Below are 23,870 nucleotides of genomic sequence, written 5' to 3'. Positions count from 1 at the left end.
GGCCAGGTTGTTGAGAAGTGATATTGTTCATTTATGACACTAGCTATGTGAAAACTTTGTACAAAAGAGTGTTTTAAACAAATGAACACAATTGTCGGAAAGTCATTTATTAAAAATCACTTCAATGATAAAGAGAATCCTGCTGTTAATCTTAATCATTGTATTGAAATAGGATTTGTGCTTGTTCTCTGTTGCATAATATAAAACCAGTTAGACTGAGTATATTGAGATCTTAATTTTAAATTGCCAGATTGTATTACTTTCAGTATGGATTTAAGAGAAAAAAGAGGAAGGAGAGAGCAGCTCTTCCTTCCCTCTGCTCTGCCCAGATAAGCATCACTGAAACCATTCCTGTTAGCTACTTGTCTAAAAACTTTCAAGGCTGGGGACTGCACAGGCTCCGCGGGGCCGTCTGTTCCACTAATTGTGTATCCTCACTGTTCGGGTGGATTTCCCTGTCTGATGTGCCTGTGACATTTCAGCTGCTCAGGGCCATGTGAACAACCACACTGAATTAGGTTCATGATCCCAGTTATCTTCTGCCCTGTTGCAACAGTGGCTGACTCCAGATGCTTCAGAAGATAGTGAGGTAGAAGACGTGGAGATCTGAGATGATTTGCCTGTTCTGGATTATCTGATATGTAAATAAGGGCGCCATAGACTTTAATGCATGAAATGTAATCTCTCTTCCAAAATCTGTTAGCATTGCAAATTGAATTTGAGCAGCCTGATCTAGTGGAAGATACCCCCATGGCAGGGGATTGAAACTAGGTGATCTTCAAGGTCCCTTCCAACCCAAGGCATTCTCTGATTCTATGAATATTCTTGCTAGATTTATACACTTTTGGCTATGCTATATTTTTTCCCTCTTACCATTCTGTGGCAGTGAGTGTCATGGTTTGTTTATGCATTATATGAAAAATTATTTCCTTTTATCAGACTTAAATTTTTTGTCTTTCAGTTTCGTTCACTGTTCCCTGTCTTGTGTGTTAGGCAATATGGAGAACAAAAGCTCTCAACACGTCTTCTCTGGAGTATTCATTATTTTTTTTGTTATATCCCTTCTTGCTGATGTTCTTTTAGAGATCAACAATCCATTTCTTCTCAATTCTTCTCAAATGACATTTTCCTCATCCTTCCCATAATCCTTAGTATTTTTGCAATACTTTTTTTGAGATGATGCTGCTGTTATTGCATGCAGTATTTGAAGGAAACTCACAATGCTGCTTATTTATACAATGGCATTCTAATAATTTCCCTGCTGTTTTCCGTCCCAATTCATATTCATGTTAGCAACTTGTTTACTTTTTTTTTTGACTGCAGCCACACTTGGAATTGAAATGATAATTGAGTTATTTTGCTTTAAACTGAATGCGCACGAGGTGAATTGGAGGTTTCATTTCCATTGTTGAACCCAAAGCTGAGTGTTTTATTAAGTTTTTATGCTAATGGTGAAAGATACGTTCATGACCATATTGCTTATTTTTGCCTTGTACTGATCTGCTGGATAGTTAAATATCACAATGCTACTTTTTAATGAACTCTAATTAAGAGCTTGGGCCAAACTGTTGTGAAATTGTATGTAGAATTGAACTCAGTGTATCAATATTTACAATTGCCATAGATCCAGTCTTTACTCTTCTAGTGTTTTCCACATTTTATTGCATACAGCTGTTTACTTCATGCCCTTTCAAAGCTTTTTTCCCATATAACTTTTCTCCATATGGACAGCTGAAAAGACTAAATAAAGACTATTCAAGTAGAAGCAATGTGTCCTGCTAGTTTGCCCTTGCAAAATAATTTTGTGTACCTTGATGAAGTAGGTCTTTAAAGGTACTCTTGAATTCTTTGAGATATGATTGTTTTGAAGTCATTTACCTTTATTCACTGGAGACATGAATTTTTTTTTCTTTATTTTTTATGCTAGACACAAGAGCTATAGATGTCACTGCAACTTGAATAATTAAAATATTCTAGTTTTCACACCCTAATAAATGATGCAACTTAAAGCATGGTGCGCTTGCTTAAATGAGCTTACAGGTCAGAAGTCACTTTTCACATTAACTTCTCAGCAAGTGAACTCAAATGTGCTAGACAGAGCCAGCAAAAGGTTTTCAAAACAAGATTCTGAAGCTTTTCTTGTTTAACTGCATGTGTCTCATGAACAATTGCCACAAACTAATGCTCTTTAGGGAGTTGAGAATTATTTTGTTCTTACGTTTCCTGTGATTTCTTCATTCTAACTACTTTACTCAATCGCATTCACTTAGAAAGATGTATTAAAAAACTCCAAATATCATGTTTTAAAAGTTGATGTAACCTGGAAAATATTTTTTGCAAACTTGCAAGTTATTTCTCCCCATTCTGGTGAAGTGCAAATTAATTTTCAGCTGAAGTCTTTAATGGCCAAGAATCATTTATACTAAGTGCCGCAAGAACATTTTCGTTAATTGAATGTGGTCTAAGAGCATTACATGGCATGTTTTTGCAGACATTGATGAATGTGGAACTGGAAGGCATAGCTGTGCCAATGACACTGTTTGCTTTAACTTGGATGGTGGGTACGACTGTCGATGTCCCCATGGCAAGAACTGCACAGGAGACTGTATCCATGAAGACAAAATCAAGCACAACGGTCAGATTTGGGTGCTGGAGAATGACAGATGCTCTGTCTGCTCGTGCCAGGTCGGTAGACATAGAACTAGCTGCTTCTGCAAGATGGTGGTAGAGATGAAGGGAAAAGTGTCATGATTCAAGTGAAATTCCTGGGTTAGCTGCCTTCTCAGATGTGTGTGTGGTGCTGCAGAAAAATGGAATTTTATATTATGCATGGGTTGGGGGAGAGCTTCCCTCTCCAATCTGCATGAGCAGAACTTCCATGGGAGGTTTATTATGCGATACTGGGAGAAGGAAGATAGTACTATTTTCTTAGCAGAGATGCCACCTGTGTTTCCTGGGTGGGAGTAATGGCATTTTCATGCAAAGAAACTGTCTGTCTAGACACATACTGGCGTTGGTGACTGACGCCAGTATCTCTAGATGGCTATAAATAGAAGTAGGTTCTGTATCAGCAGAGTAATTCAGCTTAGCTTTCTCAAATGCTATCTGTGGGAACCTTGATCCCAAGCTAAATGCTGATGGAGAATGATGGCCCAATACACTGCTGACAAAGTCCTAAGCATTTCAGCAGCTCAAGTTTCATGGGCATGAATTTAATTTCAGACTATCTGTCATCCTCCCTATGTGAGTAATTGCAGAAGAGAGGGACTGATCTGGAAGTTTAAAGCAAGACTTGACTAGCATCATATAAGAATGACGTAAACTTAGTGCAATCCATTAAAATTTGACCCTTGGGAAAGACACTCTTGGGTTTCGTCAGCTTAGGTGAAAGCTGCCTGAAGGTTGGTTGTATGAAGGATTTGTATAAGACAACAGGGGAACTTTTTGGTAGCTACTGAGTGTGTATTGTGCTTTCTGCCTCTGAATTGTATTTTGACAAAGATATCGTATAGTGGAAAAACTCGTGAGCTGCTAGTGGCTTAGAATCATGCCAAAAAATCAAGTTTTGGTACAAGTACTGCTGGAGTTGGTCACATTTCTGCCCTCACTCTATGCCTGTATTCCAACAACAGAGTGGATATGTGATGTGCCGGCGAATGGTCTGTGACTGTGAAAATCCCACCGTTGACCTGTTTTGCTGTCCTGAATGTGACCCAAGGCTCAGCAGTCAATGTTTACATCAGAGCGGGGAGCTTTCCTACAACAGCGGTGACTCCTGGATACAGAACTGTCACCAGTGTCGCTGTTTGGTAAGGCTCCTGATTACAGCAGTGGAGACAGGAGGGAAAAAGGATATGAGATATTCTGATCTGTGAATAGTTAATTTTCATGCATTAGCATCCATTTAATTTCCTCTGCAGTATGTGTATAATCGAAATCAGTTTTTCATGGATATTTGTCAGTATTGTCAAGTTCCAGTCAAAAATGCATTTTGACACAATAGACATAATAGAAATTATTTAATCATGAAGATTGTTTTAGCAAAGAGTGGAGGTCATTTGGATACGGCACCTACACATCAACACTCGTGTTCACTCATTCAAAGGCTGATGAAGCTGTATAAGGAAATTCTAAATATGTATTTATTATCATGGTCGATATTTTCAAAGATGCCAATAGACCTAAATTTGTTTATTCATTCAGACATTCTGAGTAACAGAAAAAATAAAAAGACTTGATGCATTTTTGAAAATAGTGAAATGAGGTTCAAAAAAAAAAATTGTTAAAGCTTGTGATCTTTTTCCTAGGCTTGTATTTCAGAGTCTGAGAAAAAAATATTCTGCATAATGCCACTCAGGAAGTTTCCATGACAGAAAAGATCCCAAGATAAAAACAACTAGCTTTTGTCACAGGTTATCTCCAAATGTAAAGCCTAGTCCATCTAGCAGCCTTCCGTTGTCAGAGTATCATGAATAACAGACAGAAACCAGTTTCTGTAGACACTGTGCTTTCAGTGTTACCACTGCTAAAATCCAGTGAAATAGATTCCCAGGCACTTCATTAAATGTCTTCAAAACAAAACAACCTACAGTTTGGGATCTCAATAGATGTCTCTTTTTTCAAGATTCTACTTCTGTAACTAAAGCCTGCTTTCTTTCAGTTGTCAGGGATTTTTTTGGGTGACGATGTATTGTCTACTCCTTGTATTGTCCAACACTACAGAAAATAAATTGAAATATCAAGATCAGTGACTGGTTTTAAGGTTGCTTTCATTCTTACCATCATGTGATACAAAAAAACCAAAAATTGACCCAGATGAGAATTTTGTGAAAGAGTAACTTCACAATACTTTCTGCAACAAGAGGAGTACATTTTCAGCTACAGCAAATCCCTGGGAAAGTTTTTCAGCTTTTGCTTTGGCGATATTGAAGTCACCATTCTCAAAGCCTTAGATACAGTTTTTGTGAATAAACTTCTTTTCTAGGCCCCAATGCTATTCTCTTTGCCCCCCTTAAATCCAGACTACTCAATCTGTGCTCAAATGAGCTGAGTAAGTTGGAGGTCAGAGGTGGACCTGCTCCAAAAGAAATATGCATTAATGACTTCTGTGAAGTCTTTTCTTTGACTGATAGATCTGAAACTTTGTCCCTTGTCCAGAGTTGAAGGGAAGCTGACCCCAGCTTCTAGTAACTGACATGAATAATTAGACGTCTTTAGATTTATGAACAGGCATACAGTAACTTCCCCTAAGAATATTCTGGCCCAACGCAAATCTCTCTTTTGACTTTTTCATACCCTAACTGTACTGAACCCATCATGCAGAAAGGGTGATTAAGTTTGGAAGTTCAGGTATTCTGATTGTAACATCCTAAATGGATGGTAAGTAGGTGGAGGTTCTCTCACTGAAAATGCGCTGGTGTTCCCTGCTGCATTGGGCTGCTGGTAGCTTGACACCCGTAGTCCAGTGAATGGATTTGTAGCCATGGCAAAGATAAACTCTAGCCCATCCAGAGCTGGATTTGAGGGCTTTCTATGGCGAACCAACAGTCCGAATAGAAGTAAGAAGTAGGGGAAACTGGAGATTTTGAAGCACTTTTTCAGTACAGCCCTGTTATGGCTTCTGTCACTTGCAGAAGTAGGACTTCGCAAGGACATATCCATATTCTGTATTGCATGACATTTATGGAGAATTTTTAGCTGCAGCTTGATGCAGAGTGTGTTGAAATAAGTTAAACCTAATACACTTCCTGAACAGCATGCAGAAAAAAGCACCTAGCTTGCTGTGTTTCCTACAGGCAGTGAATATCAGTGTTCTCTGCACTGACATCTGAAGAGGACCAGATGGATAAAACTAGCCAGCTAAGAAACATACTGCTGAGTCAGAGGAATGGGTAATGAAAGAAAATAAGAGCTAATAATCTGCTCTTGTTCTCATCATATTTGTAAACAGCAAGGCGAAGTTGACTGCTGGCCCTTGCCATGCCCGGAGGTGGATTGTGAATTCAGCGTCCTCCCCGAGAATGAGTGCTGCCCACGCTGTGTCACTGACCCCTGCCAAGCAGACACCATCCGCAATGACATCACTAAAACCTGTCTGGATGAAACCAATGTCGTTCGCTTTACTGGATCTTCTTGGATTAAGCACGGCACAGAGTGCACCCTCTGCCAGTGCAAGGTAAAGAGCGTAAAAATTAAGCTGAGATGTTTATGTCCCAGCTTGTTCTGTGGCATATAAATATTAATGCACTGAGTCTGGTCAGTGTGTAGTTGGTGTCTGCACTTGTTTTAAAGCAGTGGAGATAACAGTAAAAGTGTTCAGCTTAGTTACCTTCACTCTTTCATGTGCTAGAAGGATGGTTTGATGTGCTAGCAGGTCCGAAGCAGGACAACAGACCGTGCTGCAGTGTGCTGTGAACATGGTAGTGGGCTTTGCTTTTCTACCATGATAGCTCAGTTCAGGTTTGGTCACAGTTCTTACTATATAGCTCCATGCTATCTTGGAAACATATGCTGTATAGATAGGTATGTAAGACTAGACTTCAGACAAGAAATTTGTTCTATGTGATACTATAGTGTTATCAGAACTGATGGAATTGCTTTTTGAGAATAATAATTGTTTTGAGAATTAAAGGACTGGTTACATGGTTACATAGCTTTCTTGCTTTAAAATTAATAGTAGAATCAACATAATGTTTAGAACATTTAATCGTTTTTGTAATCAAAGGAACTAATTTCTGAGCAGAAAAATTGATGGCTATGGGTTTACATGAATTCTGGCATCTCTTTTTAAAGGTACAAAAGAAAAACAGGTTAAAATAAGTTTTTCCATTCAAAAATAAGCCTGTATGGTGAATTGTATTTTCCATCATCCAGTACTGAAGAATGATGTGTTTCTGCAGTAGCCAAGGAGAGAGAGACAGCAGGATTAATCCAAAGATCTTTAATTATTACTGAAATTCACAGTTGATTTTGATCTTTAACCTATGTCCTACCCAAGGAAGATACTTCCCAAACTCTAGTACATAGTACAATTAACTACTTTGAAAGGGTGCTCATAAAAAATAATCTAACTTCAACACCTTCTTCTGGGAGAGACGGGGAGTAACAGATCATGTAGCAGAAGCTGTCAAGCACCACCTTCTTCCTTCACTTTGCTTGACGCAATACTGTGTGCAACAGCAGTTGCTGCTGTCGAGGCATAGTCCTTTTACAAGGGAAGCGGTATGTGCCAAGTAAGCATAGGTATTTGTCTTGATGTCAGAATGGGTTGGTGGTTAGAAGAGAATGGTGTGACCTGACAGAGTGGCTAATGGTTAGAAAGCCATCTGCTGCCTGAACGATGTTGAAACAGGCTTACATGCAGAAACCCATACTTTCGGGGTCTGTAGCTGGTGGCATACACCAGTTCCAATACTAGAAGTTACTTTTTGCTTGGGCAAGTTGCTGAGGTTTATGTGCCTCGGTTTCCCCATCTGTAAAACAAATAGTTATGTGTGATTCTTCTCTAAAGCACTTTTGAGATTCGGTGGTGGGGAATGTGTTCTCGTTGTTGTACTGCTGATCAATGGCAATGTACAAGCCGTGTATCAGTCCTGCTGATGGCCACCTGCGTGCTGCTCCCATCTGCCCTTTTCTCTTAAGCAAAGACTGAACCTTAAGCATCGACTAATTCGTGTTCAGTGTCAACATATACATAGATTGATAAAATCCATTGCTGCATTGTGAAAATATATAAGATTAAAACAGATACTCTGCCAAACCCTATTGATTTAATACAGCTCAGGTGTGAATCAGCCTAACAGTTACGATGTACCACTTTGTCCTTCAGCAAGCCAAATCTTACTCAATTCCTTTCTAGAGCAGGTTTTTTTTGAAATACGCTATACGCTCATATTGCCAGCATTTTAATATTGTAGTTCTGCATGCCAGCAGCCCGCTCCCTCCAGATCAGGTTAATGCTGTGCCCAGTTTGTATAGTTCTCCATCTCATTCATCCTCTGTCACCCCACTCTTTTCTTGCAGAGCATCACATGGAAGGTCAAAGCTCCAGTCTAAGCCTCTCTAAGCAAGCTATAGCAAAATAGGTTTACACAAATCCTTTAAGAATTCAGAAACCTGGGCGTCAGCTAAAGCTGACTTAGCCACAAAACCATTTCAAATCACAGGTAAAGAAGGTGGGCAGTAGGATTGTCTAACCTCCTGTAAGAGAAGGAGTGAAAGAAAATGAATAATTCAGACCTTGGTCTGTAATCAGTTCTGGCAGTTTAGTTAACTGAATGTACTTGGAGTAATTTAAAAATAATACACACTTTTTGTTTGCATTGTAAGAATCAGACTTAAGAAGTAGTAGGGATGCAGAAAACAATTTCTCAAGTACTTTAATGATGTCCATAGGCAATCTGTTCACTTAATTGCTAATATTCTCAGAAGAATGTCTGGACTATCAGGAAAAACTTTATGGATTTATGTTTGTTGGTGTTACAGCCAGGATGTATTAACTTGAAGCATTCAGGGCTAAGTAAAACCCACAGTCCCTTCTGCCTGATCTAAATAAAACTCCCAAGTGCCCTGTCTTGTTCAACAGCTTTGCGTACTTGAGCAGATGCCTGATACCTTTATGTCGGGAGCTTTTCTTCCACTGATCCCAGCTTTCAGTTTGACTGTTGTAGCTCTTGGATGCAGACTGCAGCAAAGCAAGCAATTAGAGGAATCATAATAGCTTGTTCCCTTGGGCAAGGGAAGGGCATGTTGACAATGTCATGAATCCAATCAAAACCTGTAGATGTCTTGTATTTTACAATTCTATACCTTCAGATCTGATAGATTATTGCAAATGGCTCAGCTTGTTAAATTGACTTGGTTTGCACAAAATGCTAATTGTTTCAGTTCTTCTTTCTGTTTTTCCTTCCTTTAGAATGGCCACGTCTGTTGCTCAGTGGACCCACAGTGCCTTCAGGAGCTGTGACACCAACAACCATCTCTCACAAGCAGTTTCTGGTTAAAGAACTTTCCTTCACAAAAAAGACCTTTAGACCAAAAATTGTACAAAATTAAAACTAAAATTAGATTGGTTTTGTCCATCTAAAGTGCAGATATATGATGAACTCAGTTACCTGAATCAGAGTGAAATTTATGGGACTCAAGACAAGCTCAGATGTGTAAACCTTTGTATGAAGTTAGGCCCAAATCTTCTGGCTATTTGTCTGTCTGACATCATTCTGCAGAATATTTAGGTTAGTGTAAAGTGACACATTGTAATGCTGTACATAACAATGTCAAGATCCAAAAACAACTAGTGCTCTTACAGGGTCTTCTGAAGCTTTGAGAGTCCAACACCCAACCAGATGCAGAGATTTTTACGCAATCATATTTGGATCTGCACAAATGTGATTGATTGCTCACTGCAGAATTTAGCAGATGTTTGAGTAAAAGTATGAAGCCTTCAGGAATAAAGAACCTAGCAGCTAAGATGTGATATGTACAGTATGTGCGCTGAAAAAAAAAAATAGACGTTATTGTAAAAACAAAAAAAACAAAAAAAAAACAAAAACAAACAAACAAACAAAAAAAAACAACCAAAAAAGAAAACCCGTGATACACAGGCATGGCTTCTTAATGTTTTCTGATGGGAAAACTCATCAACATTTCCTTGGTTTACGGCACTTACTATTATTTCCTGATTGAATTTGTTCAGTATAAGCTTGTTATTGTGCAAATTTAAATAAATATTTCTCTTACCTTAAGTTTCTGTTTGTGGTGTCTTTCCTTTTCAGGGATGTCATTTTCATGTGTGTTGTTACTGTTGCTTCTTTGCCAGGATGCCTAGGCAGCTGGGCCATACAGGTAGAGTATCGCTGGTCTAGCTCCTCTATGTAGGGGAGCTTCTTCCCAGCACAACCTTAAGCCTATCATATCTTATCTTTTTTATTCTTCTGGGAATACATAAATAACTTCATATATCTGAGTCATTACAGTGGATTGAACAGAAAATTCATGTGCCTAAAGATCAGACCCTACGTGCCAGCGGGATGCTGTCACCCAGAGTGGGTACAGACCATTTGTGCGTGACTTGCATCTGTTCAGATTTACAGCGGATCTTCCCCAGATTGCTCCTCTCTTCAGCTGCCCCAGATTGACTTGTCTTTCTATAAGCTCCGCAGCTGTTTTAGTTGTTTGTGTAAAGTATCTTAATGCATGGGGATCACTTCAATATGCAAACCCTGTTTTCACTACTATACTGTTGGGACAATAAATAAAAGAGGCTACGTGACCAAAGCTATGTTATTGTGGAAAAGAAATAAAGAATAAAGCAGTGCTTACAAATTATGAGCTGAAAAAGCTGAATTTGTAAGGAATGCATCATGAACAGTGGAGGCAAAACAGGAGAGGAGGAAACTGCCCAAGATGGTGACAGCATCATTTAAATACTACTTTAGCAGTCATGTTATTTTCAAAGTGCCTTGCTGCTCTTTAGCATCTCTCTTACCAGTTCAATAGATAATCTTGCAACCTGGACAGGCAAAACTTCCATTAATATTACCCCTGTGTATTATTAAGTTACCAGGGAAGTCTATGTGTATGTTTTTTACAAAACAGAATTATTTTCCTGCAAACAGATGCCACTTCACAGTGTTCCATGTACAGCAGGAGATCAAAGGAGTGCCGTGCAACTGCGTGTGTCTGAGCCCTAGTGTCTGCTGAGTACTGGATGTTTATGGAGTAGGGAATACAAGAGATTCCAGGCCACTAGATGCAAATAACACAAACAAAACCAAGAAACTAAAAATTGGAAAAAAAATGCAAACCCCCCTGAATTGATAGTTTACATTGGACCATTAAAGCTATGAAGATTTTCAGACCAAATAAACCTTTTTCCTCACCTAGTCCATAAATAACAAGTACTCAAGGGTTTCACTAAGTTGTCCAGTTCCTGGCAAGCTGCAATAAGTTTTTAAAGATGACTGTTAGCTTCTTGAAGAAGCTGCTTTCTGTACAGTGTTTTCTCGCCTGCTAGTAATTGTCAGCAGGTCATGTTTTCCCCTCGGACGCAGAGGCACATTTCCAGTGGATTTCAGTGTCAGCTGCGTGCCTATTTCTGAGAGGAGATTTAGCAGAAGGTGTTACCATTTAAGAATTGCAATTCAGTTTCATTCAAGAATAGGTGTAAGATAGACATAGGAAATGCATGAAGACTAGACTTCTTTTGAAAAGAGCTAACATTTTTCAAGGGCAGAATCCTTGGGCTCTGTCAGAGGCTGTAGAAAGCTCTGAAGGAAAGCAGTGGAGCTGGTAGAGAGGAGGGCAGATATCCACAGAACAGTTGTAAGCATCCCTATTTTGGGTCCATGGATAGACAAGTTATGGGTGAGGCAAGCGTCCCTGCCCTGAATCTGGTTCAGTGTGTTCACCAACATCAGATTTAGACCTATAACAGATATGAGAAATGGAAGGAAAATTATCTCCAGATTTTTTTCTCAATCCTTTCTCGAAGTCAGAGTAATACTGGTGTTTAATCCCAGCTTTTAATCAAAACTAAAATGGTGTATAGATGGAAAACTAGCATTTCTTTCCTTTTGTTGCCTAGTCTGACCTGAGTGTTGTAGGATCTTTCTGCTATTGTAGATTCGTGAAGCACAATGCAATACACTACAAAACAGGCTAAAAAGCCAAGAATTGAAACATAACATAATAGCTAAACCTTGAATCAAATCCTTGGAAGAGACAGTCAGTGTTACATGTATGTAAAGAGCGGAAGCCATACTGCTGAACAAAGCTGGAATTCTCTGCTAAATAAAAAATGAGAGTAGGTTGAGTGAATATTATCTAATTTATCAATGTTCAAGGTTAGTAATCAGTTGGGAGTTCTTCTAGAGGTCAGCAAACTCCAATGAGACATCTTGACAACCTGCGTTTTCACCCCCTTTCACCTCCGGTTCCCCATCTCCCTGCTGTTCAGTCAAGCCAGTAATTAGTATCTCATGTTTTTAATTTTCCTTGAAAAGTAAATTTAAATATTATTAAAAATTGATGTCTAATTCCCAGGGTTAAATTATCTGTCAGACAATATAGTCCATAAAAACAATTATATTTCTGAATGATGCAGGTATGTTGTGCTTTCTTACTGGCCTTTCATTATTGACGCACTGTTCTCAGTGTTTGCGCTACCAGAATTCAATAACTTCCATAAAGGAATTGTCACCTCTCTGCAGAGTAATTGCCCTAAGTTAATAAACCTACAGATATAAAGGCAGAGATACTGAATTCAATGCTATGGTGAAACAGGCTGACAAAAAGCAGCAGTGTTGTAAACTGTTGAAAAGGGGGCTAACTGTGCAGCTGCAAATTTCTGGTACTCACAAATTTACCATGGGTGAGAACAGGGGGCTGGCTGCCTCAGTTCTCCTTATGTCTAAGGATGCCTTTGCCTTCTGTGAGATCTCCACCTTTTACAGCGCAACTGCTGAAATATGGTCATTAAGTCACAGCTGAAATACTAGCCATTGCTTTTTTCTAGGATGCCTAAAAGTGAATATTTATGCAGGGAGTGCTATAAAACTGCCCTCCTTCAGTGCCAGCATAGAGTCTTGCCATTAACTGCATCGGGCTACAGCAGATTCACCCTGGGGCACCTCAGAGAAGCATAACCTCTTGAGCCACAGAGCCCAGATCTCAGATCCTGCTGGCTTCAAATGCAGGATGTGTATGCGGTGGCATCTGCTCCTCCACGGACACGGTGAGTCTCACCTTGAATGTGTCACCTGGTCCCTGCTGTGAGGGAGTGCTCAGCTGTGGGGTAGGTTGCATGGGCCAGACAGCACTTGTGGGTCTCCTCCTGCACTGCAGCATAATGATGGTGCACTCCCGCTGCAGCACAACGATGGTGCTCAGCTCACATGGCCTCTCAACAGCTGGGGATTCCCTTGATTTTGCAGATAAAAATAGTAGTAGCTTTAAAGTAGTGCTCAGCTAGTTATTTTTTAATAGTGAAACTTACTTACAGGCAAATGCAGTTTAACTTGTCCCCAAACCAGTTAATAATTTAAGTTAAAAATCACCAGATAGCTTTTGCTAGCTCTATAAAGAAAATGTTTCAGAGTTATACGAGTAAGAAGACTAGAGTAGCTCTGGCATAGCCTGAGTGGGTGACCCATGGAGAAGCATCTCTTCAATGCATGGGTAAAGCCCACTGCAGTCGTGTCTTCTGCCCAAGTCACAGCCGTATTCGTCAAGTCACCATCCTGGCCATCTCTTCTGTTGCTATTTTAATTTCTAATTAAAAATGTAAAACTTCTTGTTGCTTTAGCATGGTGGCCAAATGTCTGTCCTGGGAGAAAAGACAAAGCGTACCACTGGATTTTTGAGTAAAAAGCAGCATTTTAGAGAGAGCCTGAAAAGAAAAAGATGGTGTTGCAAACCCCGTTTCTCAGATATCTGTGGCTGTTCATCAGCCACGTGAATGGCCACTAGCATGTCAGTGTATTTCACTTTTTTGTTTTTGTCAGTATGGTGCTAATTCAAAATGATAAAAATAAAAAATCAATTGTTAAAATCAATTACTCATCTATGTCTGCACTAATCAGTATTTTCTTATTGCCAGAGTTTACAGAGTCTGTAAAATGGCAGATAGGCATTGTTTACTATAACAGGAGGTTTGCAACCCTATATTCTACTTATCTGGTCATAGATTATTTCTATAACATGAAACTTTAGCTACTACAAACCATAATAATCTATTGATCACATAATATTTCATCCATAAGACAGCCAAACTCAATTACTATGCTTCATCTTAAAATCTCTTTTTATCAGTAATCTCATTTTACCATTTTAGACTTCAAATGTAACTCCCAGGATGTCATTTATGTATCAGTAGTATTGCTTGGAACCATAAAATAAAACTGTTTAAGGGCTTATTTTAGGACTGAGTCATATTTGAAAACCAAAATAACTAGAACTGCATCACCACAGCTACAGCATCTCTCCAGATAGAACACCAGAAACAAAGTACTGACTCGTGCAATGTCGTGGTGGGGAGGGAGGGCAATTTCATTGAGGGGAGAGGCAAACAAAACAGAAAAACATCCAGCAATCACACCGATGCTAATTTGGTCCTGTCCCCCATGACTGCTGATCTGAACAAGAAGAGGGATGCACCCTTTTGCATGGCTACCTAGTTCTTACAAGAAGCTCCACAGCTGATGCTGCTTTTGAATACTTCACCTGACTGAGCAGGCCACAGCCCTTTCCTGTTTATTTTCTTAGTGCCTTTGGTAAAAATGTAAAAAATGCTTAGGACCATCACAATGCAGTTTTTTCCCAAGGTTGGGACTGGCTCACTTCGAAGCCAGGCACTGCACTGCAGCTGGAGCATCCTACCCCCAGGCAAGCTGCAGGCACCAGTTGGGCGGGTGGGGGGAGCAGCACCCTACCTAAAGGTGTCTTTGTGCAGTTCTGCTATTTTATTAGCTGGGTGTAGTTGGGTCCTCCGTAAGCTGTGACCAGAATGACCCAGCTCAAACTGGTTCCTCTTACAACCTTGCAAGAAAGAAACCTCCCCTTTTAGCTGCCGTACATAGATTTTGCAAGTCAAGTGGTTTGTCAGTGCAGACGGATGCAGGGGTAGGACCGGGACTGTCCCAGGAGCTCCCATATCACTGCAACATGTGCAGCCCACAGCCCAGGAAAGGTAAGGTCTACCTTCAAGTCAGGAACGAAAAGTTCTTATTGTTTGAAAAATATTTTTCCCTGCAAAAAAGCAAGAAGCCAGGCCCTTTATTTGCATTCCACGGCAAAAATCCTGTGTTCGCCTCATTTACACTGGCCATGGACAAAGTGTGAATGCTCACAAACACCCCTCAAAGTGCAGTCCTCTCATCACTTTGGTGTTTGGTAGTCATGTAGCTTTGCAGAAGTTACTCCAGCCCACTGAGAGCAAGCCCTCTTCTACGGCCAGCTTTCCTTCCACAGGACTTTTTTGGGGAGATACCTGTGGATGCTGCTTTGCAGCTGGTGCCTGCATGGCCTGGACCGGGCAGCCCCTCTTCACCTGCCCAGCTGGGTCAGGCTGATGACAAATGGATGTCAAAGCCCAGCTAATGCAGATGGTGTGAAAATTTAGCCTTGCAGACATTGCTGGTGGCAAGGTGAGGGGGTAATATCGATACTGATTAAATGATCTTTTTTAATTAGTCTGTTTTGCCATTTTAAGTTTCCATTGGGTAACAATTAAGTTTGATGGGCCCTGATGCTCCTGTGAAGAACACAGCAGGTGAGGAAGAAATAATTCTTTCCTCACTTGGTAAACTTGAGAGGCTGCTCAGCTGCTGCTACCTTCAAAGGAAGGAGAGATGCTGCTCACAGAGCCTGTGATCCCACCAAAACCACCGCAATTCAGCAGAAACACACATCACACCTAGACCAGTCCCTGCCTGCTCTGGGCAGCAGGTGCCCTCCAGCAGCAAGAGCACTTGCTTTTAACATCCCTGTCACAAATAATTAACTCCTTCACCACAAAGCTGTTGGGTTAGCTTCCTCTGGCTGGGAATAGATTGGGGAAAGGACAACATACCGGGTTTTGCAACTACATTACCCTCTGCTTGGTATTTTATTCAGAAAATGATGTACTGCTCCTGCCTATGTCTCCTCGACAGTATCAGTGCTTGGCAGATCACTTTCAGTGCTGGCCTATCTCAGCATGGCACTGGTGTTTCCCATAACAAATCATTTTATTCTGCCATGTCTTCAAACTTTCTTACACAGAATTTATCACTCCTTGGGCTAGAGATCACTTGTGTTGCTTTAGAGGTTTCAGCCAGTGTTAACCACCCTTTTACAAAAACTGAAATATATATACTCCCACTGTGCATTCTAAGAAGCTGTACAATTAACATCACTGAATTTGGATAAATTTGGAGTCAAATTCTTACTTTAGTCCCAATTTTCACAGTTCAGACTCATCCGTATTTCCTATTGCTCTGGGACTTGAACCAGACTGAGAAATCAGTTGCTGAAATGCTAATTATCTTTGTTTTTCTTCTAAATGAGGATTAAAGCAAACCCAGGATCCAGGTTCTTTTTTGTTAACAGAAGCAACTTCCAAAATCTGCAGCGCAGAAGGCCAGTTTGCACCCCCATGCTCTCAGTCTAAATTCTCGAATCACCTTACACCAAGATTTAAAATGCTTCATCGATTCCCAGCAAAGCAGCTGTAGAAATTCAGACATTTATACAGCCCATTTAAGTGATCTTTTTATTTCTTATACAGCAAGTTTTCCTCATTTGTGTAGCTTTCAAATGATTTTTGCATGCTTCATGTATTTGAATTACTTCTTGTGGGTAATACCCATTTGCACGTAAAGCTTCTCAGCTGTTGCATTTGACTTTCTTGAGCTATTAGAATTTAAGGTTCATATATGAAATATATCCTTGCATACACCTGGTCAGCAGAAGAAAATCCTCCAGAGAGCTGAATTTGGCCCAGTACACATAATGAAGGCAAATGTGTTTGATTCAGTATTTGAAATAGTTTCTGTGTTTTATTGTGTTCTTCAGCTGTGTTCCAGCAGTTTTGCATTAATCTAGTTTATAAGTATAAACCTGGATTTCTGAACAATCAATCAGTACAAGGTCAACAGCAGCCATTGCCTGCATGGTATGTATCAAAACTTAAAAGACACATGGACATTTGTAACAATTTAGAGAAGCAGAGATTTCACTGTAACCAAAATGCTTTTCATGTACAAAAATAAATATACAGAATGGTTTCAAGTGAATTAGGTAATAAATTTTTCCCCAGGTTTAGTGATAGCAAGATCAGAGGAAATCTCAGATGGGAATTTATAGTGTATTTACTGAGTGCTGTACTGCTCTACACCAGAAAATCCTGAGACAGCACCAACTGAATAGTGCAGATACTGGTCAGCTGTTAAAAAACTACTTCAGGATGAAAAAGTGTCCTGGACTGAAAAACTTCTGGCACTGGGCTTTAGGCACATTTCACAACTGATTAAAGGCACCTGAAGACATGGTCAGATGATGATGGAGGAGCAGTTTAGGGATGCTGCTGTCACCTCCTCTCTGCTGTGGTACAGCTGACTCCTCTGTAGCTCTCCTTACAGGGGGTTAGGAGCAGGCATATGACAGCTACTGCGCTGTGGCTGAAGGTCTTCAGGAGGTGGTCGACCTGTATTATTGTCACGGCTCGTGGCTGTCTAGCCATACCCTTAGTATCAGTTCAGGTTAAATGCACCTATTTTTGAAAGAAATTTCCTGTCATAGTGTCTCCGTTTAGCCTGCACCAAGGGCTAAACAATAACCAGTTGTTCTATCTCCCAAGGCCCACCCCCAGTCAAGACAGGTAATTGGGAAAAGGTAGGAGACTTGTGGGTTAAAATTCAAACAGATTTAATAAAATAGGAAAGCCAATATCGATACTAACACTACTACAAAAGATGCAAAGGATAGCAATTATTGAAAAGAGAGAGAGGAGACAATCAGAACAACAAAGAGAAAAAACCCAAACCATCCCTACCAAGCTTTCCAATTCATAGAGAACGTGACGTTTATGTTATAGAATACACCTGTGGGCCAGCCTGGGTCAGCTGCCCTGGGTTTAGCTGCTAATGGCCTTGATCACCATACCACAGCTGGCCACAAACTGAAGTAAAATGTAACAGAAAATTGATTCTATTATTTCATCCCAGCAAAAACAGGACACATGGAGACCTTGCAGCAGTAGGAGAGCAGGCAAAGAGGCTGTCAACGGTTAGCTCACAGTCTTGAAGGGAGATGACCTCTGGCCAAGGAGACATAAAGACACAGCAGAGAGTGGATCCAAGGCCCAGGGAAGTCAGCAGAGATTTTCTCTCATCTTAAGATCTGAGCCCTGAAATATTTATGCACATGCTAAATGAAAGCATGCTATTAATCTATGGTTTTTGGTATGGTTGGAGCATTTACACATCATATCTGGCACGGTGCAGACGTGCTCTTCCATCACTTTCTCTGCTGGGATGAAGTTCAAAGAGGCTATAAATATACGTAAACCTGAAAATTACGTCAACTAGAAATAAAGTTAGTCCATTTTGTTTGAATGAGGCAAAAAGAAAAAAAGTCAAATCTGTTTAAAAGCTACTCTGGTTTCCGAGAGGGAGCTTGGGTTGGTAACGTCAAGAAGGCCCTGGCTGTCCCTTGAAGTGTCACAAAGGAAAGGATCCATTCAATACAGGGCAGCTTTTCAAAGGGTGCACAATTAGGGGCAGTGATGCAAAAAATTACAGACACAAAGAACAGGAAAGACTTGCAGACATGTGACTGAAACACCACAGCTGTGAAAAGAGGGGTCCAGTCTGTCCAATTGTGTGCCTTGGTGCCCCCAATTACAGACGCAACCTGTTGGTGTATCTTCAATGGCTTAGCAAGAAGATTACTTTCGCAGTGGTTCCCTGATAAATGTCCGCTTGCTCATTAACATAGCTGACATTTCCTAACTCTGCTCAGATTTGCAGCCTGAGCTAATCTACATCCTATTTAGTTCATAGGCTAAAGTTCAAATTGAACAAATTTTTGATCCTATTTGTACGACTTTGTATAATTTACCTCCCTCCTTTGTGTTCAGAATAGTAGCTTCAAACTCAGAAAAAAAGCCCAGAAACCCTGAAGCAGCAGAAAGCTCACTTATATTTATTCTGGGGCAAAACTGCTTTTTAACTCTGAATACAATTTCTTCTTCTTAATCACTCTCACCTTTAGTTCTACACAGTAGCTGTTCCTCAAATCTGTATTTCTTTCATACTTGGCCTATGCTATATTTTTACAGATGTACCCCATTAAAGTAATAAACATTTTTTCAGTGTATTTAGTGAAAATAGATGTACAAGCTCACCAGATAATGTGTATTGTTAGAACTGGCAATGTTTTTGATGTGGGATGGTGATACAATATGTCAAACCAAAGCCTGTCTTTAAAGAACGCTATTTATCACAGCCTGAATTTGTAAGGTATATATCAGAAAATGTTTAGCCTGAAGAAATGAATAGAACTTGAGATTTTTTTTTGCTGAAATGTTTGCTTCAACACTGCAAAGTTTCAGAGGGCAGTAATGAATCAGGTGAATGCTTGAATTCAAGGGCTCCTTGGGACAAGCTAGAATTACTCGCCTAAGTAAAAGCCGTACTCAGCCAAACTGCATTGCAGTGGCATATCTCAGTGCTCTTCTGGGATGGAGGAGCCTGGAGTGTAAGACCCTTCTCTGCTTCCTTCTTCACTTGGCCAGGAAGCAAGTGCCCAGCCATTACCCCCTGCACCCTTCTGGTCCCATCCCCACCTTTTCCCTGTACTTTTTTTTTAATATGATTAAAAAAGCCGTCTATCCTCCTAGCTGAGTGCCGTAGCCTTGAGCCTAGCCATGATGTCTTAACCTCGGTCTCTTTTTTTGCCTGGGGCTCTTGCATTCCTGGTTGTCCAGTTACTGCAAGGCATGGGGTGGGCAAGAGGAAGGACCCACCATCAATGTGCCCTCCAAGCCCTGCTGTTGGGGCTTTCAAATGTCCTTTAGTGAGTGCCTCTTAGGAGACAGAAAGGTGAATGCTACAGGCCAAGAGCCCAGTGATGAGGTTGTCAGCACTCACAACCCACACAGATTTAGAGCTAATCAAATAACAGAATGACAGATGATCATGAACTTGCCTATTTCATTTATGGACCTCTAAATCTTTTTGAAAATATTGTCTTACAGGAAAATAACAAGCATTTAATGAATCATTTTTAATAAAAAAATTATCTGCATGGGATATAATCAGTGTCATTTTTAACTTACTAAGTAGCTTTTATTCACTGGACCGCACAGTCTTTTGTTAACATCCATGAAAATTCAAAAATGTCATATCAGTCACTGTAGAGCTCCAATTTTGCTCCCCATCTACACCAGAAACAAATACAGAATTACAAGGGAAGCATTAATAAAAAATTGACACTAAGGGCTGCAAGGACTGATGCAAAGTGCATTTCCTCCTATGCATCAAGAGTTAACAATATAAAAAATTCCATACAATTCATGCTTAATATACTGTGGTTTGACTTTTCAAAAAGAACAACATATTTTACACTAGACCTAAAATTGTATCCATAAATAATAAACCGCTTGAACGCGTTAGATCAGCGCAGAAGAGCAGAAACAGTGGCATCATTTCTGCATTATGGACAGTATGGCTTGTATTATGGTACAGTAAAGTCCCTCCCATGTTTAGGTGATAACAGATAGGTAAGGAACCTGGTCCTCCTTTTCTGATCACGAGTGATTTACATTGGCAGGGAAGAATCAAAGCCAGTGAATCCCACAGAGGGCATGAACTCACACAGGCGGCACAAGTGACCAAGAAGGGAACTGATTCTGCACCACACTTAAACCAAAGGAACTTACTCCTTTCACTTCTGTGTGAAGAACTCCTTGCTGTTCTTTGAGGGCTGTTAGTGGCACAGAAAAACAAACCAAAGGCTCGGCTTGGGCATTTTTCCTTCTCCCTTTTCCATTCCCTGCTCTTGCTTTTCTGTGTTCCTGGGGTTTATCTGCTGAGGTTCCTGGCACTGTTTGCACAATGATTTCACTCATTAGGCTTGCATTGCTTTCATATTCTCTGACCACTAAAACCAACCTAACCAAACAAGACACTGAGGAATATCCAGCATGTCTGGAAAAGCCAACAGGGCTGTTAAAAGATGACTATATAGACTATGGATTGCATGAATGAGAGGCAATTTAGAAGAATAACCTCATGTCTTCATAAGCAAAAGTGGCTCGTCTTCCATGTAGTGGCATGCTTTTGAGCCTCTTCCTTGTCTCCCAATTATATGCTTGTCAAAGGTCGAGCCAGAAGGTCACAACCACTTTACTCTCCTCACTATATAAATCAGCCAACCAAATCTACCACTTCTTAGTGCATTTCAATTATTTCTGACCCCAAACCTAGTTGAACAAATAACGCTTCTAGGCCTGAATCTGAAAGCTAAAAGAAAAAAATGGCATCACAAATCAATAGAAGTGGGCAGCACCAGACTGGGGAATACAGGCTCCCTTAAATAGCGAGAGATCTTCCTGGCATGCCTTCGTTGGACCACAAGTCGTGGGGTGTGTAAGGCATTTGGCTTTCTTTACATTGTTTGAAGTGTTCATTTGAAACTGCGCCATCTTGATATATTTTTTTAATATACTGTTTGGATGTATAGCTGAGACATATGCAAACACATGCATACCTCCCAAACAAATAGACTGGGTTTAACTTGTGTCAGACTAAGTGTGCTAGACAGCTCAACACCTAGCTCCTGCTGAAGCCTTGATGGGAGCCAAAACAAACATCTCACCAGTTATGTCTGACCTGATCTATATGCTTGGAAAATGTCTTTTCCCAGCTCTCAAAAGCAAGGGCTCGACTCAGTCCTCCCTTTTAGGAAGTGGTGAATCTGGCAGTCCCAGCGTGGGGAGCCTGCCACAGCCCCCGGACCATGCATCCAGGTGCCCCACTCCCAGAGACAACTACTCTTGTCAGCCCGGCCACTTGCCCCACTTGCCAGCTTGTCTATCTTGGTGCCGGCCAGGGTCATGCACTGACAACACACCCTCATCATGCCCCGTGCTGGCACCATGGGCACACAGGACTTCCACCTCTGGTCCACCCCTGGCATTCAGCCCCACCATACACACATGTACACAGCCCAGAGAGCCTTGCACCTGGGAAAATTGCTAGCCATGGAGTTTAGTCAGAAGTTGGGACTGACTGCATCCTAGCCAGTGCCTCTTTGCACGGGACCAGCTCCTTTTCTCCCCTTCTCTCTCTTTTTTCCCACACTTGTTCCACCCCAAACCACTGTGATCTCTCCCTTCCCTTTCCTCCCCTAAACATCCCACAATAAGTCCTGTGCAGTCCCAAAATGCTCTTCCTTGCACCCCACAGAAGGCTCTATACCCTTGGGCAGTGCCTCGGGTCTGTGGGGTGATCCAGAGAGCCTCTCCACTGACTCCTGGTGCTGGATGGCCCCCAGCCTGTGGGGTTGGGGCTGCCCTGGGACAGCCCTGGAGGTAGAGCAGGGGCTTCTGTCTCTTACTGGGGCACTGGAGTCCCCCCTGCCATCATGCCTTTGGCTCTGTGGGGATAAGCCTTTCATGGGCTTGTGGCCCCTGTGAGGTCCCAGGAGGAGCTGGGCAGGGGAGGTTCCCCCAGCTGTGGTGTTTTGTGTGTGTGTGTGTGTGTGTGTGTGTGTGTTCAGCTTTTGTCATGTAACCCAACAGTCCCTACCCTCTCCTGTCCAAAACCACTCTAGGTGACTGTTGGCTCAGAGGGACTTCCAGTTGGATCTCACATGGTTATTGTGGCTATATGCTGTAGGGGATTCTGGAGTGAAACGTTTGGGGGCCCCAAGAACAAGGAGGATGTTGTAAATACCTTAGACATTCGACTAACCTAGTTATATAAATAAACAAAGGGGAGCCTTTTTTTAATTTAGATGGGTATATCTCACTTCAGACAACTGGGCCTTGAAAAGATAGTTTCTAATTAGGATGGCTGTATTTCACTTCAGACAACTTGGCCTTGGGAAAACAGAGGCACAGAAACCTAAAGATAAGGGAGTTGCAACAGCTACCTTGAAGGACACAGCCTACGTGATCCCTGGACTGAGTTTGCGCAGAAGCAGGGGTCAGTCAGCGAACAGTGAGGAAGACTATAAGCCTTCATCTGAAGTCCCCTGACGACCACCAGAGAAAACGACTGCGCATGCGGAATGGACATTTACATATATTAATGAGTTCTGGGAAATCTCATGACTATGCAAATGAGTTATTGGGAATCTTATGACTATGTATAACTTTATGGTATATAATCTCTGAAAATCTGCAAAATCGGCGGAGCACTCATGGTGGACAATCCCCAGTGCTGCCCAGCGCTGCAATAAAGAATGCCTGCTTAATAACACACTCTGGTGTTATTGAGTTTTCTTTTGGACTCCTTACCCAGCCGCACCTAGCTTCCCACTTCAGTGAGGAAAGTTAGAAAGCAAGGGGGTTTGGAGATCTCCGATTTTTGTATCAGGAGCAAAGAGCTCTCATTGGAAATCAGTTGTAATAAACTCTGTATTGACAAGGAATGGCACTGGAAATTAGCCAGAGAAGACATTCTTATGTACCTCTTATTGATGTAATGAATATTACATTCAGTGGAATGGAAATGCTTCAGTAGAAGGAAGAGGGTGTCAGGTCCTGTGAATCTTTCCAGGACAGAACAGGTTGTAGCTAAACAGTTATGCTCTCCTGAAAGCAAAACAGAGTAGAAGTGCTATTTATCAATAAAGTGAGAGTTTTGGACACAGTATTTCAGGTAAAAAATGAAGCAGCTCTGTCCCTCTTTTCCTGGGAAAGCCCTCACTCCTCCTTGGCTTTGGCAGGAGGACCTACGTCCAAAAAAGAAAACCCAGCTGTTCAATTCAGCTAAGAAGAGGTACCTCAGCCCCCATGCCTGTCTGTGAACGGCTGCTGAGATGAGTGGATATTCCCAGGGTGGTATGGTCACGGGGAGTCTCCACCTGCCTTCACAGGGCACAGACCAAATCTGGACCTGCAGGGTCCAGCATGAAAAGGCACAGGGTTTGAAGGGATGGTGGACTTTCTGACAACATCACAGGGGAGGGAAGCTCTTTGCATGATGTGCCCAGGAGGTACCCACAGAACCTGGTTAGGCAGCATAGGCCCCAGGATGGGGTACACAGCCATGACCGAAAACCTCTGGGGCACGGAGAAGGGGGTTGTACATACTCCACGGGCTCAGCTTAGTGCTGGTCAAGGGTTGGACTCTGTCTGTTACATTTTCCTCACATTGGATACC

General features: G+C 41.3%; 1 protein-coding gene across 1 annotated transcript in view; it reads left to right on the top strand.

Annotated features, from left to right (window-relative positions):
* NELL2 (neural EGFL like 2) overlaps window positions 1–9,654 on the top strand; it is a 160,950-nt gene extending 151,296 nt beyond the window's left edge. The window contains exons 16-19 of the mRNA XM_068401726.1: window positions 2,492–2,685; window positions 3,633–3,809; window positions 5,951–6,175; window positions 8,915–9,654. Of these exons, the coding sequence (XP_068257827.1) occupies window positions 2,492–2,685; window positions 3,633–3,809; window positions 5,951–6,175; window positions 8,915–8,965 (647 nt within the window). The 3' untranslated portion in view covers window positions 8,966–9,654. The remainder of the gene's footprint in view (window positions 1–2,491; window positions 2,686–3,632; window positions 3,810–5,950; window positions 6,176–8,914) is intronic.
* The last annotated feature ends 14,216 nt before the right edge of the window (window positions 9,655–23,870 follow it).

This window comes from Nyctibius grandis, chromosome 5, assembly GCF_013368605.1.
Source record: "Nyctibius grandis isolate bNycGra1 chromosome 5, bNycGra1.pri, whole genome shotgun sequence".
Lineage (NCBI taxonomy): Eukaryota > Metazoa > Chordata > Aves > Nyctibiiformes > Nyctibiidae > Nyctibius > Nyctibius grandis.
The sequence above is the reverse complement of the archived record's forward strand: the minus strand, read 5'-3'. Positions and strand labels throughout refer to the sequence as shown.